Source organism: Pristis pectinata, chromosome 3 (genome assembly GCF_009764475.1).
Source record: "Pristis pectinata isolate sPriPec2 chromosome 3, sPriPec2.1.pri, whole genome shotgun sequence".
In the NCBI taxonomy this organism is placed as follows: domain Eukaryota; kingdom Metazoa; phylum Chordata; class Chondrichthyes; order Rhinopristiformes; family Pristidae; genus Pristis; species Pristis pectinata.
The window spans coordinates 25,390,406-25,410,971 of record NC_067407.1 but is presented as its reverse complement, the minus strand read 5'-3'; the positions used below and the strand labels follow the sequence as shown (position 1 = coordinate 25,410,971).

General features: G+C 39.2%; 1 protein-coding gene across 4 annotated transcripts in view; it reads right to left on the bottom strand.

Annotated features, from left to right (window-relative positions):
- ccdc24 (coiled-coil domain containing 24) overlaps nucleotides 1–20,566 on the bottom strand; it is a 56,792-nt gene that overhangs the window by 14,643 nt on the left and 21,583 nt on the right. For all 4 annotated transcript variants that reach the window (XM_052012896.1, XM_052012897.1, XM_052012899.1 and 1 more), the window contains exons 3-5: nucleotides 18,477–18,649; nucleotides 15,842–16,009; nucleotides 4,937–5,029 (exon numbers count right to left, since the gene is read on the bottom strand). In XM_052012896.1, coding sequence (XP_051868856.1) covers nucleotides 4,937–5,029; nucleotides 15,842–16,009; nucleotides 18,477–18,649 — 434 coding nt within the window. The remainder of the gene's footprint in view (nucleotides 1–4,936; nucleotides 5,030–15,841; nucleotides 16,010–18,476; nucleotides 18,650–20,566) is intronic.

Here is a 20,566-nt window from a genome sequence, read left to right as displayed (position 1 = left end):
CATATCCCTCTATCTCACATTCCTCCATGTGCCTATCCAACAAACTCTTGAACCTGTCCAATGTATCAGCCTCCACCACCACCCCAGGCAGTGCATTCCATGCACCAACCACTCTCTGGGTGAAAAACCTCCCCCTGACATCTCCCCTGAACCTCCCACCCCTAACCTTAAAGCCATGCCCCCTCATCTTGAGCATTGGTGCCCTGGGAAGGAGGCGCTGGCTGTCTACTCTATCTATTCCTCTCAATATTTTATATACCCCTATCATGTCTCCTCTCATCCTCCTCCTTTCCAGTGAATAAAGCCCTAGCACCTTAAGCCTCTCCTCATATTCCATACGCTCTAATCCAGGCAGCATCCTGGTAAATCTCCTCTGCACCCTCTCCAACGCCTCCACATCCTTCCTATAATGCGGTGACCAAAACTGAACACAGTACTCTAAGTGTGGTCTAACTAGAGTTTTGTAAAGCTGCATCATCACTTCGCGGCTCTTAAACTCAATCCCATGATTTATGAAAGCTAACATCCCATAGGCCTTCTTAACTGCTCTATCCACCTGTGAGGCAACTTTCAGTGAACTGTGAATATGAACCCCCAGATCTCTCTGCTCCTCTACACTGCCAAGTACCTTGCCATTTACCCTGTACTCTGCCCTGGATTTTGTCCTTCCAAAGTGTACCACCTCACACTTCTCCGGATCTATTTGTGTTGCCACGTTCAGGGAGCTATGGACTTGGACCCCAAGATCCCTCTGTACATCAGTGCTGTTAAGGGTCCTGCCATTAACTGTATACTTTCCCCTTACATTTGATTTCATAAAATGCAACATTTCACAATTGCCTGGATTAAACTCCATCTGCCATTTCTCCATTTCCATAACTGGTCTATATCCTGATCCATAATGATTTGAAAACAGTAATAATGTGGTGTTTATGAATTAATTTTAAGTTGGAGACATGCTATCGTCAATATTTGCAAATTGAAATGATTAAGAGGAGCAATACATTGCTTGGGAAACAATATAGCAAAATATATACCTAGTTGTAAGTGTAAGAATTTGAACATAGGCCCTCAAGATGGTATTAAATTGGATGGCAAAAGTATGATGGGCAAAAACTACAACTTGTCAAGTCTGCTTCTATAATAGACAAGAGTTATAAGCATTTAATCACTAACAAAATAGAAATCTTTAAATGACCAACCTACCAAAGATACCCACTATTCACTAAAGTTAATACCCAACAGATTCATATTGCTTTCCTGCCATAAAACAATTGTACAGGCACAGCAGAGAGAGGGTCAAGAGATACACAAGAAATCTAAATGGAAAAGAGTTGACAAGAGAAGAACTGGAAGTTGAGACCAAGTATAGACATGTTACCTAAAAATGTAGTTTACAGATCATAAATTGTGACTGTGATTGCTATCAAAATGATTTATTTGGGCATTCTGAAAAAAAAATTCTAGTTACAGGGAAGGTTTTGTAGGGTTTACAGACATTTTGTGATAGGAATCATAATGCAAAATCAGGAGGTTCTAAAAGCGAGTTTGTAGAGAAACAACAAACAGTCATTTTATCTGGTATATATTAATATTATCTGTCAGCTAGGCTGAGTTCTCGGCATTATTATAACAAGATAAAGATGACGAATACATGGCATTCTATGAAATATCCAAAAATATAGCAAAGAGTAACCATAAAAGCAATGGTGAAGAACTAGGGAGGGACAGGTGGTAGGAAAAAGGATGTAATATTCTGGTTAATGCAGTTAAGGCCCGGTTAAAAGGTAGGCATGGTAGTGTAGCGGTTAGCATAAAGCTATTACAGCGCCAGTGACCTAGGTTCAATTCCAGCCGCTGTCTGTAAGGGGTTAGTACATTTTCCCCGTGTCTGTGTGGGTTTCCTCTGGGTGCTCCAGTTTCCTCCCACATTCTGAAGACGTACGGGTTAGGAAGTTGTGGGCACGCTATGTTGGCACCGGAAGCGTGGTGACACTTGTGGGATGAGCAAAATATGTATTTCACTGTGTGTTTTGATGTACATGTGACTAATAAAGATATCTTATTTATCTAATCATAAGAAAAATCAAAGAGGAAGATCAACGAGCGAGTTGTCTGCCTTATCTGGTCAGGTAAACGTCAACTTGTCTTGGTTGTGCGATTGTTTTATGATTAGCATGCTTTGAATATATCAATTTTAAATTAAGCATTTTTTGGGAAATTCTATTAATAGAACATAGAACAGTACAGCACAGAACAAGCCCTTCGGCCCACAATGTTGTGCCAAGATAGCTAATCCATCCTACCTACAAAATGCCTATATGCCTCCATTTTCCTCTCATTCATTTGCCCATCCAAGCCCCTCTTAAAAGCCCCCAATGAACTTGCCTCCACGACCCTATCAGGCAACGCATTCCAGGCATCCACCACTCTGAGTAAAAAAAAAAAATACCCCTCAGGACTCTTCTGAACCTACCCCCCCTCACCTTCAATGCATGCCCTCTGGTATTGGATTGCTCAATAATGGAAAAAAGATATTGCTTGTCCACCCTGTCTATGCCCCTCATAATTTTATACACTTCCAACAGATCACCCCTTAGCCTCCGCTGCTCTAGAGAAAAGAGTCCAAGTTTGTCCAGCCTCCCCTGATAGCACATGCCCTCTAATCCAGGCAGCATCCTAGTAAACCTCCTCTGCACTCTCTCTATAGCCTTGACATCCTTCCTATAAGTGACCAGAATTGCATGCAATACTCTAAATGTGGCCTAACCAGAGTTCTATAGAGATGCATCATAACTTCTTGACTCCTACACTCAATACCTCGATTAATGAAAGCAAGTATTCCATAAGCCTTCTTAACCACCCTATCTACCTGTGTAGCCACTTTCAATGAGCCATGGACTTGTACCCCAAGGCCTCTCTGCTCTTCAACACTGTTAAGGGTCTTGCCCTTAAGAGTGTACTGCCTTTTGACATTAGTTCTACCAAGGTGCAACACCTCACATTTATCTGGGTTAAACTCCATCTGCCATTTCTCTGCCCACATCTGCAACTGATCTATATCAAGCTGTATCCATTGGCAGTCTTCTACACTATTCACAACTCCACCAATCTTGGTATCATCTGAAAACTTACTAACCTACCCATCAACATACTCATCCAGGTCATTTATGTACATCATAAACAGCAGAGGTCCCAGTATAGATCCCTGCGGAACACCACTACTTACAGTCTTCCAGCACGAATAAGTCCCTCCAACCACCACCCTCTGTCTTCTATGGACAAGCCAGTTCTGGATCCACATAGCCAATTCTCTGACCCCATGCATCTGAACTTTCTTGATTAACCTGTTACGTGGGACCTCATCAAATGCCTTACTGAAGTCCACATAGATGACATCCACAGCTTTACCTTCATCAATCTCTCTGGTTACCTTGTGAAAAAACTCAACCAAGGTAGTAAGACATGACTTGCCCCACATAAAGCCATGCTGGCTTTCCCTAATCAAACAATTTTAATTTTGTAAAGTTCTATCAAATAAATTGAAAGGAAAAATGTTCAGAAGCTGGAAATCTGAAATAAAATGACAAATCTGGAAATACAACATCTGTGGGGAGGAACAGTTAATCTTTCAAGTCAATGACCATTCATCACACCTAGGCAAAGTTAGGAATCCAATTAATAAGCCTTCACCAAATTCTCTCAGCCAACCTTGCCATACTTTTGTTATTCAGAATCTCTTGGTTTCTACACTATCACAGATAATACCCCCCCTCCCCTTTGGAGCCTTAAACACATTTTATATCAAACTTTACCCAATTCTGAAGCAGTATTAATTTTGTTTCACCCTCAGCCTGATTTGATGAGTATTTCCAGCATCTTCTGTTTTCATCCCACTAAATAAAACTATGTTACTTAGAAGTATTTAAAGTGGATAAATATTTGATAGATTGAGGAATAGAGGGGAATGGAAAAATGGCACAGAAGAGGAGTTGAGACCAGTATAGGTCAGCCATGATCATACTAAATGGTGAGGCAGGCTTGAAGAGCCTGATGGCCAACTCTTGCTCCTAATTTTCTTGTGCACTTCCTTTATTCTAAAAATTTTCCATGGAATGTTTCATTGATGACACAAGTGAGAACAGATGACACTAAACTTTCATAAACAGAACCAGTTCCAAATTGCACACTTAAAATGTTCTTTCTTCTACATCTGGTTGAACACTACAAGAAATTCAGCACACAAGTGAAATTATTATACTATTTGAAAAATTAGAAAGCATAAAACTCAGCAAGACTCAGAAGTTAAATTTATATATTAGTGCTTCAGTTGAAGTGATCATTTTAAATGAAAGGTTTATTCAGTTCCACTGTCATAAAATTCCACTCTGGCAATCAGTCTTGAGTAATTGACTTGATTTAACATTGTGCAATTATATTTTACCTTCCCATTAAAACTGCACAATAAATCAGACAAGAGTAAAGACTACATGATTTCAAGCAACGACCAAAACTTGCCCAAGACATTTACACACATGACCGGAGACAACTTATCCTCATTAAACAAGCTGTCTGTATGGATTCAGTTGGAGATATACAACAGAGAAGGCCTCACTTCAACAAACAAATCTGCAAGTTTGGGATGAAACACTGGAGATAACAAAATTGGAAGGATTCTTTTAGGACTCACGAACATTCTTGGTGGAGGTAGGACCATGCCACTGATTAGGAACTTTGATGAATCAGTGTGTATATATACATGACATCACTTAAAGTACTGCAGTTTAATAAAAGTCACTAAAGGTCATAACTGGGACTACATCTTCATCTTCCAATAGCCACAGGAAATCAGTAAACCAAAAAACATTTTCTACGAAGATTGATTTTAGTAGTGCTTTAACAAATATCGAAATTTTAAAAAGGAATTGATCCTTACTGTAAATGCGCCACAATCTTGTCAATATTTGTAACATTAACCTTGTCCTTTACAGCTTCCACATTATCCTTTAAGTGAGAAAGACTTGAAAAACTGGAAAATGAAGAAATTATAACATTAATTTGAAGATTATATACAGGTGAAATTATCTTAATTACTGTTTGAGCAGAAGCTACTCCAACAATCAAATTTTTCCAATCTTAACCTTTTGGCCACTTTCCTTAAACAAGTCCACTACTCAAATTTTCTTGTATCCACAGCTAAATCCAGCTCACCTGCAATACAGCCTTCAACCAGAGTCTCTAAAAGTGCAACACTAATTAATCCCTTTAGAAGTATTTTCATATCCTTTACAACAATCCCAGAGAGAAAAATTCAGATGCAATGCAAGCATGTAAAATATTACAAGCTTGCAGATGCTTAAAAGATAACATTACTTTTTCAGAGCAATAAGTATGAATTCCTCTGATATCAACTGCCCCAACTTGCTATTTCCATATAAAGAAATATTTAAGTGGATTAAATTGTTTCTTAACTTTCAGTATTGTACTTTACCAATTATACATGATACATCACTTCATAATATTTACTGATGGCCCAGAAGTAATTGTCCATGCCTAGTACAATCAATATTATAAATTCAAAAATACACAGAAAACATCCTAGAGTTTGAGCTCTTCCTTCCAAATTACCTGCCTAACTACTTTCCATCATTGCAGTATTTTAATGTAATCTAGTATTTTAGCCTCAATTATCCTTTCTGGAAGCAGTTTTTTTGATCATCTTCTGTAGAAAAAAAATAGTTGCTGTTTTCTGCAATTAATTTGCCACTTATCCCATCCTGATATCAAAGAATCATATCTGCCAAAGAGGGCATTTTGTCTATTCCTGCCTGAGCAGTTCTAGTTCTGAAGCAGCAGAATTGATTCTTATCACTCTTCCCCCCATATTCAAAAACGCTGTTCTGCATTTGCTTTCCCTTGTTTACCCAAAAAAATGATAACTCAGGTGGTTATTTGTTGTAGAAAGTTATCCATTGGTTACTGCCTATTTAACTTTCTAACTCACTGTTCTGTGGATGCTTTTTCACTTACTACAATTTAATTCTTCTGAAGCAACTCCTCACCTGCTATATATTACCAGTGGCTGATGAATTAGCAATTTACAATCTTTTCCACCAATGGTAGAGTTTATAATGACAATATTACTGCCACATTAAATCATTACTACAACACTATTTACCTTTATCCATGGATTATAGGAGCCACCAATGTCAGAAATTATTGCCCATCATTAATGCCCCTTCAACCAAGTGGGTTGCTAGGCTATTTCAGAGAAACATTAAGAGCATATGGTGAACCTGAAGTTGCATACAGACCAGAACGGCAATAGACAGAAGATTTAAAAGACATTAGTAAACCAAATGGGTTTTTATAACAATCCAGTGGCTTTAATGGTTACCCTTATTAAAATTTCACTCTTTTTAATCCAGCATTTTATTTAATTTCTTGAAATAAATATTTCCATGTAAACACCCCAGGACTAGAGACTTTTCAGTGAAAACAGTATAAAAATTGTAAATTATATGATGTCTAAAAACACAAATTACCAATTGAACCAAATCAAATGCAGAAAATTGAAAAATTAAGTTTAAGGGAGTGTTGCAGCTCCCCTATTTTCATCAAATGTATTGTGCATGGTAGGTTAACAAAATGAAATGATAGATTTAAGTAAATGGAAAGATCTTGTACTTGGTTAATGTCTATGCTTATTTAAATGCTAGTTATTGCATGCTTTTTCCCATTCCAATTCTGCTGAGCAGCAATTTTTTTTGAAGTAAACAATGAAGGATAATGAAGGAATTTTTTCATGGGGGGGGGGGGGGGGGGGGGGTGGGGGGGGGGGGGGGGGGGGGAGGAGAGAGGAAGTCAGTGGTGCCAGGATTACATTCAAAGCACCCAGTGTCAAAGTCATTTAATGTCAAGAGCTACGAAGGTAAAGAATAATAAGAACACATTGCTATTCATTGCAGATGGTATCCAAGTATCTGCAGCTGCAACCAGAAAGATTAAGAAAGGATTACTGCTTGAACAAGTACTTGTCAAAACCATGTACTTCAGCCACACTTGAGTGGATCAGTATTAGCAGATAATTTTTTTCCACCTGAATCTGCATTAAAACCAACCCATAATGAACTACAATCACAACTATACATAACTGCATTTGTGTATAATGGAAAACTGCATTTCTATTGAACATTTTGTTGGAAGTTTAACTGACCAAGTCAGTAACAGGTAAAATTAATAAGATTTTTTTTTTAAGTAGTGTTATGAAGTAGCAACCTATGAAAACTTTGCCAAAATAACATTAAGTGGAACAACAAAAATCAGAAAACATTTTGCCGCAGATGAGTTCAGAAAATACTAGTGTGATGTAGAAAGATTTGCTGGTAAGGATTCCTCCTGCTGGACATCAATTCAACTTTGTTATCACCAAAATGTATGTTGACAGGATTTGTCTGAGCTGCCCTATGAAATAATGATCATTCCATAAGCAGTATCATGAATGGCAGGACCCTGGATTCTGTATGTGAAATGTTTCCACGTACATCTTCAATCTCAGCAGACATTCTGAGGAGAGACAGAGTAGAGGCCAGTTGCCCCTCCAAAGGAGAAAATTATCTATATAATGTGCTTATACATTTTCGAAAAGATGGCTTCAGAGTTCCACTGCTATGAGTCTGTGATTGATTATATGTAACTCCATTCCAAAATAAGGATCACATGACAACAAAGCACTGGAAATATACAATTTGAAGGAAAGGTGTTTTGATTTTACTCTGGGTCAGTTTGCAGCACATAATTTCGGCCTCAGATTACTACGCATATTTTGTAGTCCCTCAACAGGAACTCTTTGCATATGTGCACGTCAGATGTGAGCACTGAATGCAGTGCACTAAATTGGAATAAGGACATATGAATCACTGGTTTACCTGAAAGGTGTGCATGGGCTGGGATGGTGGGGAGTGAAAAGGTAAAAGGACAGGTACTGCACCTCCTACAGCTGCATGGAAAAGTGCAATGAGTAAGGAAGTGGGTATTGGAAGAGATGGAAGAATACAGCAGTGAATTGCAGAGGGACAAGCTCTTCACAATTTTAAGGGCAGAGGATTTTACTACTTGTGGTGATCAAATATCAAAGTGAACCTGCTCACTCTGCTTAGTGCAGTTAACATGCATGTAACACCATGATAACAAATTGTTATCTAACCTCATTACTGCAAATTGCTGTTCAGTCTTTCTTTTCTTTTAATGTTGCTTAAATTTTTCTCATCACATATTGCAGTTATTTCAAAAATAAATTTAATTACAAAAGTCATGAAGTTATTTAAAAAAAACCCATGGAAGCAATTTATTGTTGTGCATTATTATTAAAGAAGTCAATGTTGTTGCACATCAATATCAGTTGTTATTGCTGCAGATTATTACGACTTTAATGTTATTACAGTGTAGGTTATAATATACACTGATTTAAATAAACTAGTCTGTCTAGATATATAGACAGCTCAAAAAACAAATGGTATTTTTTTAGCAAATTGACTGAAAAAAATTTCATAATCCAGTGATCAGTGACGGAGTTCAACTAAATGTTCCTCTCCCACATCAGAGAACATGCCCATTTATTTCTTGTGAATAAAGTGAATAGTCTTTTGTAATATTTACAGGAAGTTTACAGCTCAACACCAATGCAGAGAGGTAAAACTGTGAGATCTCCATTTCTGATTGAAACTGGCCAGGATTTTGTTACTTTAGTACCAGTAAATTTTAATAACTCTTCAAATAGATATTTATATATGTCAAAGGGAGTCAGACACATGCCAATTTTGGTATAGCATGGTGCCACAAGCAGTCTTTGAACAGACCCAGAACTAAATAGGTCTCAATGCAGCAGCAGCACCAACCACAGTGGCAATATAGTAAAAGCATTTTCCTTTATATTAGTAATTCTCAAAACACTGCAAAGTCTGTAGTAGAAGAGAATACCAGAACTCACATTTTCCCTAATGCACTTTTAATTTTGTGCCTGCAGCAGTTATGACAAGCAAGCATCAATTTAAACTGAATGAGGTGGTTAAAGGAAATTTATAGAGCATGGAATATTTTGCCACAGAGAGTAATTACACAGACTGCTATAGCTTTAAAGGAAGAGCAGATGAATATTTGAAGCAAAGGGATAGAAAGCTCTATAGGCAGGGACAGTGGAATTAGTTTTTGATTGGTCAGGCAAAGAGCTAGCACACTGGCACATATATGAAAGCTGCCAAATGGGAAGCAGTATGCTTTATGAAGTTAGCTAATTCACATTGCCATACATTTCCTACTCCAGATGAAGCACAAGTCATCTTAGGAAGAATAACAGTTTCATTATCATTACCACTCAAATAATGTTATCCACCCCACACTCTGCAGACCCCCACCCGCCCATCCCACTCCCACCTACAACCCTCTCCCCCTGCACTGCAACCATTGTTTCTCTCGTATTTCTTTCCATCTTCACTAAATGCATTCTTTATAGAAGGGCCAGATACAATGAGCTTTCAAATAAGTCTCATGCTGAACATGGAAGTTAGAGGTTGAGTGCAACATTCTTTGAAACAGTCATCTTCAAAGAGTGGTGGAAGCAGAGCTTTTGAATACTTTTAAAACAAGCAGAAATATTCTTGGTAAGCAAGAGGGTGAAAGATTACTATGAGTAGACAGGAATGTAAAGCTGAGGTTACAGTCAAATCAGCCACATCTTATTAAACAGCAGAGAAGGCTTGAGGGGCCAAATGACCTGCTCTTGCTCCCAGTTCTTATGCTTATGCCTGAACACCTTTGCCTTTCTTTCAGTCCTACCTTTGTTAATATCTTAGTCCTCAACCCATTTCTTTGTGTGGCTTTATATCAATTCATTTCTATAATAACACTCACTTTATGCGACCTTAAACTTGGCGTGCCAATTTATAAAAATGACTTGTTTGGAGGCATTGAAGCACGGTTGGTAAATTTGCTGATGATAGGTAGGAAAGCAAGTTGCGAAAATGACATAAAGACACCACAAAGGGCAGCAGAGTGGCACAACAGGTAATGCTGGTACCACACAGCTCCACCACTGTTGTTGACAGAATCTCAGATGGCAATGAGGCGGCATACAGGAGCGAGACAGATGGACTAGTTGAGTGGTGTCGCAACAACAACCTCGCACTCAATGTTAGCAAAATCAAGGAAGAACAATCTTCCACCAATCATGAAATTTGCCGAACATTTATCAGCTCACATCACGCTGGAATGGCACAAACAGTACATCCAGAATGAAGTGAGCACCGAGCCAGGCGGGCAGGGGGCGGATGGGATACTTACTTCTATTAAGTATACACCCCTGCTTTCATTTAAAGACATTTTTAATCCAGTATATCATTTCCATAAATCACAGGGCTTGCATACCAATAAACACAGTGGTAAACTAAGAACTTCAAATCCTTCTGGCGTACTTCAATGGATTGGTGCTATGGTGCAGCAAATAGGATCATCCTCTATGCAAGCATTTCCACCAGCCATAAAGTGGGTGCTAGGCTGTCCCATCTCTGACAGACACTGTTTAATTGGTTTCCATGTCATTACTTTCAAGTCACTTCCTTTCTGTGTCAACCTTGGCAAACACTACTAACTAATATAGACACCAGAATATTTACTTCTATCTGCTGCTATGTGCTTTTTAGCTCTCAGACTTTCACCTGAATTATAAGTTTTCTAGCCCTGACTATACAGGATCAAAGCCGCATCTGCAGCAATAAATAATCATGCTTGTAAATTGACCAAGGAAAACTGCATGCTTTTAGCAACCACTGCAGGCTAGTTTTATTACCTTTCAAGCCACCAGGGATTACATCTCAGATTTAATTATATTTGATCTGCAGGAATAGTGGCACCTGGTTAAGTAATTGGAAGAGCATTTGAAAATCCAGACTATTGATCCAGAGGCATGAGTTTGAATCCCATCACAGGAGTTGGAATTTAAAGTAGTTGAATAGAAATCTGCAATGAAGAGCTATAATCAGTAAACACATTGTAAAGATCCATCTTGTTCATTAATGCTCTTTCGGCAGAAAACCTCCCATCCTTCCCTGGTCTAGAACCAGCAATGGGGTTGACCCTGTACTGCCTTGTTAATTCAAAGGTGATAAAGAATAAAAATAAATGGCAGTCTTGTGGGTCCATGAACAAAAGTTAAAAAGAAATGTAAAAGAAAAGTTAAACAGATCCTCAGGGATCTGTACTGGGACCCTTACTCTTTGTGATTTTTATAAACGACCTGGATGAGGAAGTGGAGGGGTGGGTTAGTAAGTTTGCGGATGACGTTGAAGGTGGGGGTGTTGTGGATAGTTTGGATGGCTGTCAGAGGTTACAGAGAGACATGGATAGGATGCAGAGTTGGGCTGAGAAGTGGCAGATGCAGTTCAACCCAGATAAGTGTGAAGTGGTTCATCTTGGTAGGTCAAATATGTTGGCGGAATATAGTATTAATGGTAGGACTCTTGGCAGTGTGGAGGATCAGAGGGATCTTGGGGTCCGAGTCCATAGGACGCTCAAAGCGGCTGCGCAGGTTGACTCTGTGGTTAAGGCGGCATATAGTGTATTGTCCTTCATCAATCGGAGAATTGAATTTAGGAGCCGAGAGGTATTGTTGCAGCTATATAGGTCCCTGGTCAGACCCCACTTGGAGTATTGTGTTCAGTTCTGGTCGCCTCACTACAGGAAAGATGTGGAAGCCATAGAGAGGATGCAGAGGAGATTTACAAGGATGCTGCCTGGAATGCGGAGCATGCCTTATGAAAGCAGGTTGAGGGAACTCGGCCTTTTCTCCTTGGAGAGACAGAGGATGAGGGGGGGACCTGATAGAGGTGTATAAGACGATGAGAGGTATTGATAGGGTAGATAGTCAGGGGCTTTTCCCCAGGGCTGAATTGGTGGCCATAAGAGGACATAGGTTTAAGGTGCTGGGGAGTAGATATAGAGGAGATGTCAGGGGTAAGTTTTTTTTACTCAGAGAGTGGTGAGTGCATGGAATGGGCTGCTGGAAACGGTGGTGGAGGCGGATACGATAGGGTCTTTCAAGAGACTGTTAGATAGTTACATGGAGCTGAGTAAAATAGAGGGCTATGGGTAAGCCTAGTAATTTCTAGGGTAGGGACATGTTCGGCACAGCTTTGTGGGCCGAAGGGCCTGAATTGTGCTGTAGTTTTTCTATGTTCTATGTTCTAAAACCATGAGGGTTTTATGTGCTTTGCTTCACAGGGTAGACTTGTGTTATGAGGGTAGGAATATAATTCTGCCAGGGACCATCAAGTCTTAATGAAAGCTGCCTAAATTATCAAGGTTCTTGGAAACTATGTAATTATTTTCAATTAAATACTCTGAGGTATAATGATTGTTGTTCAGCCATTTGTACATAGCCCTTAATGAGTATAATTCTCAGTTGTTTGGAGCCAGATAGAGAGGGGGAGGGGAAGCTAGGAGACATGAACCTTCTTAATATCAAATTGAAGATTAAGCAAGGAATATGACCTTCTACTCTCTAACGTTGGTGAGATCATCTTCCAACAATGGCATTTGGCCAGGAAAGTCAGAGTCATACACGCAGTCTTACAGAGCCATACAACTGAGGCGCAGCTCCAGTTTTTCCAATGCGCCCATACCACAACTGTACCACATTTCTGCCCAAAATGGGTAAAAAAAAAATAATGAATGGTTACCACTGACACAAGTTGCTGAATTGACCTTCAAATTTCACTAATCTCTTTCATAAATAACTTCTAAGTTATGTTGTCAATATAAATCACGAGTACAATGACCTAGTGGTTTATGACACTGAACCAGTAAACCCAAGTTAACACTCAATTTTCACAATGGCAAGTTATGAAACAAGTTCAAAAATATTTTTGTGAGATAGCTCTATAAAACTACATAGAAAGCATATTGATGCTCTACACCATCTGTTGACTCAGCTAACTTAACCCGAGCCATTCCAAACCTAACCCAAGTACAGTTGTGTTTTTTTTCTTTCCTGGTCCAACTCGGGGCATTTGCAGAATAGTGAACTTAGACACTGACACAGAGTCGGATTTGAAATCCGCAGTCAAGAAAGACATACCTAAGCTCAGTAAGTCATCCACTTCCTCCACCTCAGAACAAATATCACCACAGCAAAGTTGAAACCAACACCTAGGGAACATTCTTTATCTGCTCCCTTGCTGAGCATTAGATATGGCTGCCGACACCAAGTCACCTTGAAACTAACACCTACAAGTAACCCTTTTATCCCAGGTCAAGACCCTCATCCACTCCCTGGCTGAGTCCCTGTCTTAGCCATGACTTACTGACACAAGTCAAAATAATTCGGATAAAGTATGGACCCACCCTGAATTCAAAAGTTTTGGCAGAACATAGACTCATAAAACATAGAACACCATAGCACAATACAGGCCCTTCGGCCCACAATGTTGTGCCGACATTTTATCCTGATCTAAGATCTATCTAACCCTTCCCTCCCACATAGCTCCCTATTTTTCTATCATTCATATGTCTACCTAAGACTCTCTTAAATGTTCCCAATGTATCTGCCCCCACAACCTCTGCTGGCACTGTGTTCCACGCACCCACCACTCTGTGTAAAAAAAAACTTACCCCTGACATCCCCCTTATACCTTCCTCCAATCATCTTAAAATTATGTCCCCTCGTGTTAGCCATTGTCGCCCTGGGAAAAAGTCTCTGAGTGTCCACTCGATCTATGCCTCTTATCATCTTATACACCTCTATCAAGTCACCTCTCATCCTCCTCCTCTCCAAAGAGAAAGCCCTATCTCGCTCAACCTATCCTCATAAGACATGTTCTCCAATCCAGGCAACATCTTGGTAAATATCCTCTGCACTCTCTCTAGAGCTTCTACATCCTTTCTATAATGAGGCAACCAGAACTGAACACAATACTCGAGGTGTGGCCTAACCAGAGTTCTACAGAGCTGCAACATCACCTCGTGGCTCTTGAACTCAATACCCCGACTAATGAAGGCCAACACTCCATACACCACCTTAACAATCCTATCAACCTGTGTGGCAACCTTGAGGGATCTATGGATGTGGAGCCCCAAGATTCCCTTTGTTCCTCCACACTGCTAAGAGTCCTGCCATTAATCTTGTACTCTGCCTTCAAATTCGATCTCCCGAAGTGTAACACTTCACGCTTATCCAGGTTGAACTCCATCTGCCACTTCTCAGCCCAGCTCTACATTCTATCTATGTCCTGTTGTAATCTACAGCAACCTTCTACACTATCCACCAACCTTTGTATCATCAGAAAACTTACTAATCCACCCTTCCACATCCTTATCCAAGTCATTATAAAAAAATCACAAAGAGCAGGGTCCCAGAACAAATCACTGCGGAACACCACTGGTCACCGACCTCCAGGGAGAATACACTCCATCTACCACCCCCTTCTGTCTTCTATGAGCAGCCAATTCTGAATCCACACAGCCAAGTTTCCCCGGATCCCATGCCTCTGACTTTCTGAATAAGCCTTCCATGAGGAACCTTATCAAATGCCTTACTAAAATCCATGTACACCACATCCACTGCTCTACCTTCATCAATGTGCTTTGTCACATCCTCAAAGAATTCAATCAGGCTCGTGAGGCACGACCTGCTCCTGACAAAGCCATGCTGACTGTCCCTAATCAGCCTATGCTTCTTTAAGTGCCCATAAATCCTGTCTCTAAGAACCTTCTCCAGTAATTTGACCACCACTGAAGTAAGACTCAGTGGTCTGTAATTCCCAGGGTTATCCGTACTTCCTTTCTTAAACAAAGGAACCCTCCAATCATCGGGCACTACTGCTGTGGCCAGTGAAGATGCAAAGATCGTCACCAAAGGCGCAGCAATCTCTTCCCTAGCTTCCCGTAATAACCTTGGATATATCCTGTCCGGCCCCGGTGACTTACCTATCCTAATGTTTTTCAATAGTTCCAGCACATACTCTTTCTTCACATCAACATGCCCTAGCGTATCAGTCTGTCTGTCAGTCTGTCATACTCCATCCTCACAAACGTCAAGGTTTCTCTCTCTGGTGAATACCGAAGCAAAGTATTCATTGAGGACCTCCCCTACCTCTTTTGACTCCAGGCATATGTTTCTCTTTTATCCCTGATCAGTCCTACCCTCACTCTAGTCATCCTCTTATTCCTCCCATACGTGTAGAACGCCTTGGGGTTTTCCTTGATCCTACACACCAAGGACTTCCCATGCCCCCTTCTAGCTCTCCTAAATCCATTCTTAAGCTCCCTCCTGGCTACCTTGTAACTCTCCAGAGCCCTGTCTGGTCCATGCTTTCTAAACCTTAGGTAAGCTTCTTTCTTCCTCTTGACAAGATATTCTACATCTCGTGTCAACTGCGGTTCCTTCACTCTACCATCCTTACCCTGCCTCAATGGGACAAACTTATCCAGAGCCCTATGCAAGTATTCCTTAAAGAACCTCCACATTTCCACTGTGCACTTCCCCAAGAACATCTTTTCCCAATTTACGCTCCCAAGTTCCTGCCTAATAGCATCATAATTCCCCCTCCCCCAGTTACGTACTTTTCCATATCATCTGCTCCTATCCCTCTCCAAGGCTATGGTAAAGGTCAAACTCCACCAAACACAAACTTGAGCTGGGTCCTCTTGAGGTAAGGGTGGCCAGACACTACTCAGGAGTAATTGGGATAAGCAACACCTGCTGCCTTCCAAAACAAAATTTAACATTCAATATTAGGCACACTTATGTAATGTGCAATAACTTACAAAAAATGTATTTTATGGCACAAACCTTTCATTTTCAAAGTTGTTGGTAGTTTGAGAGCTTTGCAGTACCATCCATTTGTCTTTCATACTCTCTGCATTTACAGATCTACTTGGTGTATACGCAGCTTTATTTTGTCCCAGTGCAAAGCTGACAACATCATGATTGTAAGATGAAAGAGCGTCACTCTCATCCCTAAAACAAAGAAAGTGCATCCATCAAGACTTTGGCACAAAATACAAGTTGTCTACTAAAAATTTTGAAAGGCAATGATAACAAATAAGGAATAAGACTTCAAGTCTCTACTTTCTTCCACTCTTTCTCTCTCCGCTCGCATCTGTAAGAAATTAAAACCCTTTGAAAATTTCAAACCCTTTTAAATGTAATAACACCGTTTAGAAATTATTTCATAGACTTATGGTACCACATCCTAAAGCACTTCCAGAACAAATTGGTCATCTATTGAAATATCTAAACCATCAGCGTCAAATCCGTCATAGTTAATGCCGCACAAGTTCACAGTACAAGTTTTAAGTTCAAAGTGAACATACTAATTCCTTAGAAAGGAAGACCTTCGTACTCGTATTAAGATCACATCACCCAAGCCAATATATGCTTAAGGTTTGTTGCAAAACAGAACTCCATTTGGTCGGCATCACCCCTCTCATCCAGTAGATGGAAGAGTAAACAAACTCTATTATATATTGTTGTCTTCTGTTGAAAATATGGTAAAAGTATCTTATAATCTGTCACATCAAGGTCAGATCCAGTTCAAATATACTGGAAGAATGTGTAAAACATTGAGTTGCATGAACAATACAATGGTCTAACATCACCTGCTCATCTTCAGAAACTACACTGTTTGTAAAAGTCACATAGAGGTCAAGATCTTTCCTGAGGTTCACCGAACAGTGCTGTGGGTTTCACTGCATAACACTACTTTTCAACTCCGGTGTCTCCGAACAATCTACTGCAAGTTCTCAGAGCTGCCTGCATTTAGTCTCACGGGTATCACTTATGCAGCCAATTCTCAAAAGGGCAGAATCCAATAGCAGAAACACTTTTATAGTGATGGGGATTAATGCTCCTAAATAAATAAATTTTCCAATGATAGGAGGGATAGGAGATAGCTCCTAAGGTGTCAGAAGGACCTAGACATCTCACCAGAGATGGCGAGGAACAATGCCCACTGAAGACATCCTTCATGCATGGAAATTATCCAAACCAGACTCCCCTCCATTGACTCAGTCTACATTTCCCATTGCCTCAGGAAAGCAGCCAACATAATCAAGATACAAAAGCTTGAGAGCACATCCCATCAGGCTCAACGACAGCTTCCACCCCACTGTTATCAGACATTTTATTGAAGCTCTCATACGCTTAAAGATGAAATCTTGATCTCTCAATCTACCTTGTTGTGGCCCTTGCACTTTTGTCCACCTGTGCTGCACTTTCTCTGCAACTGTAACAGAGAATTCTGCATTCTGTTTTCCTTTTTAACTACCTCGATGTATGGAATGGTCTATCTTGATATCACACAAACAAAAGCTTTTCACTGTATCTTGGTACACGCGACAATAAAAAAACCAATTTCAATTCCAAGTACAGCTAGGTAGTCTTAAAGGGAGGTTGCTAAGGAGGTCACTGAGGATATCAATGCAGTCAAGGAATGACAGGCCTTTGGGGAAGCTTGAAACACAAGCAAATCCCCTGATCTGCTCTACCTGCTGCTATGAGATGAAGGAAAAATAAATGAAGTCTTCCTCTTGAATGTGGAGTTTGCGTGAACTCCCAAATGCAGCAGACGGCAGTAAAGGTGAGGCATGACAGAGATCAACATCAGCAACCTGGCTGGAAAGCTGAGAGTGACTGTGATCCAGACATTTAGCTAGGTGGGGAGACTTGTTTGAAAATGAGACAGCTTTCATAATAAGCAACAACTTTCTATGAATTAAGATAGTTAAGTGCATTATTTACTCTGTTATTCCATATTGATCAAGTTTATGGAGTTAAATTTTCATTGATACCCATTTTAATCCAGGCTTCTTTTAACCCAGTCCCCTTTAGTGATAACTTACTAATTATAAAAGCAAATGTAAGAAGAAAATTCAAATATTGAGGCTGAAGCTATTATTAATTTTTCTTTCACTCTGCTCTCACAAGATCTCAGCTGCTTAAAAATCAGGAAATATGCTCCTTTGTCTGGAATTAAATCATTTATATCAATTCTTGTATTATACAAAACATAACAGCACAGTACAGGCCCTTCAGCCCACAATTTTGTACTGACATTTTATCCTGCTCTAGTATTCTTCAACTTATATCATTAAGTATCTGCTCCTGAAGGAAATAATCCACACTAAAAATATTGTTGTTAATTTTGACCACAAAGGTTGGTGAAAGTCAACTCATATTTGTTTACAGCAAAATATCACAAATTTACCATAATTAAACATAATTGGGCAAATTCTATACATCTCAATATTGAAGGATTTAGATTTAGAAATGACAATTTAGTGAACCCCTGCCAACATTACCTCCCTGTAAAAGAGGCTAGTAATGTGATTTTTCTCACATAATCACACATCCCTATGTTTAGGGCACTAAACAAGAATCTACACCAACCCAAACCAGGAATATAAAATTCATGGGAGTACTCAACCTGCCCTCTTTGTGCGCTTTGTTTTGAATATTTAAAAGTAGAAGCTGAATTTCATGGCGAAGCAAATCTTTGATGGCAGGAGATTCTGGTAACACTGCATGTGAGGCTTGTGAATGAGAGGGAGTCAATCTGCTTGTTTTCATCGATCGCCAGATTTCCAACAGCATAGCCACCTGAAATGAAGACATATATGAAAAACTATAGACAGATTAAAGAGCTTACTGCAGCAAACAATTAATAAACCTGTAGAGAATAATGGTTGGCTAATGACTACAGGGTCTTATTTAACATGTGGGCTGGGCATGTAGAAAGCTAGTAAGAAACTATGGAGTTACAAGACATCATAAATCAGGAATTAAACACCATTTTATTTATGCAATCCATTATGTACAGTACAAGGCCAGGTTTCTGTATTCTATAATATATATTTCTGTTGATGTTCTGTTTTGAAGTATGATTTACTGATATTGGTGCCATGAGATCAGTTGGTTTCTGTGTCAATGTGGTTAAAACAGAAATATGTATTATGTCGTAAATTGTAATCTCATCAAAGGATTCACAGGATCACATATAAATTAACATGATCTACAATTACTTGGATCTATAATGAGGTTAGAGCCTTGGTTCTCTTCACATACAACCAGTTTATACAAAGTACTGACAAACCTCACAGCAAATTGTTAGTTATTTCATAAATAAAAGAACATGATTTGACGTAATATATTACTGTGCTGCTAAAGTAAAGTTGTGTCTTATATAAACTGTGACAAGCAGACTAATTGTTGGATCAGAGAGCTGCGCAGATGTAGCGTTTATATGATTTTAATTGCATTACCAACTTAAGTAACAGGTTTCCACTTTTTTCCCCCTAAAGGTTGATTACTAAGATCAATTACAATGAATTTTTTTTTAAAAACATGCAGATGCTGGTAATCTGAAATAAAAACAGTAGATGGCAGAAATACTCAGGTCAGGGAGCATATGTGGAAAGGGAAACAGTTCATGTTTTAGATTGGAGACGTTGTCTCCAGCATTTCCAAATAGTTAAGTCACAACATAAAGAAACATGCCCATAAACAATCCAATGCATATGTATTTTGTCCTGTGAAATTAAAAGCAGAAATCTTGCATTAAACTTCTAGAAAATTGGTTAGACCCAAACATTAGTAAAATGACCAGGCTTGATAACAGATTTGGGAGATTACAATCATTAGGAAAGATGATTTTATAATTGTGTGCTTACAAATGCTTTCACAAGAAATAATCCCATATTAACCATCATGAGAATACTAACAACCCCCATTGAAGTAACAAGTGTGATGTCAATGGTACCAGTTTATTTTAATCTTGTACAGATCACATCCGTTCTAGTGAATTTATGTATGGAGTTCAAAATTTCAGTGCATGTCTTGGTGATGAAATTCAAGGCTGTTAAAGACATGTGTTCAAAGACATAGATTCTATTCCAAATCTGGAGACAAGGCCATGAGCACATTAGAGGGAAGCAGTTTGAAACCATCAATGTGCCTATCCATTTGCAGTTCCAGAAAACTGGAATGATATTTGACATTCTCCTCAAAACAGAATTATGATGAACTGTCTTCTGCAACATTACATTTTAACCCTCCTCCAACAATTATGCCAAAGATGTGGTTAATTTTGGAAAGAATTTTGATCTGCAGTCTATCCTGATCCTCCAGTAAACATTTATAGTGTTAGCATGATAGTAATTTTGAGGTTTTTTTTGCTCTGACAGATTTTAAATCAACAGTTTGTCTTTGGATCTAATCTTCTCCATGTATAGGCAAAAAGAATTCATCAAACTGATCCAGATAGATTTCAAAAAACAAAGATGGCAAGAATCTATTTCTTGTGAGAAAATTAATCCTGAATTAAGGGATGCAATGATCCAGGATTTTTCAAAGGAAAAGAAATAGAAGAAAAACATTCATTGTATGAAGAAAAATATGCAGAGTAAAATGCAATTCTAGTGGTCAACTTTAGGAAATTCTACATCAAACTAAACCATGAAAATAGCACCACAAAGACTATACCTTAAGAGCACTTCCTCTTCATAAATATTAATGCTA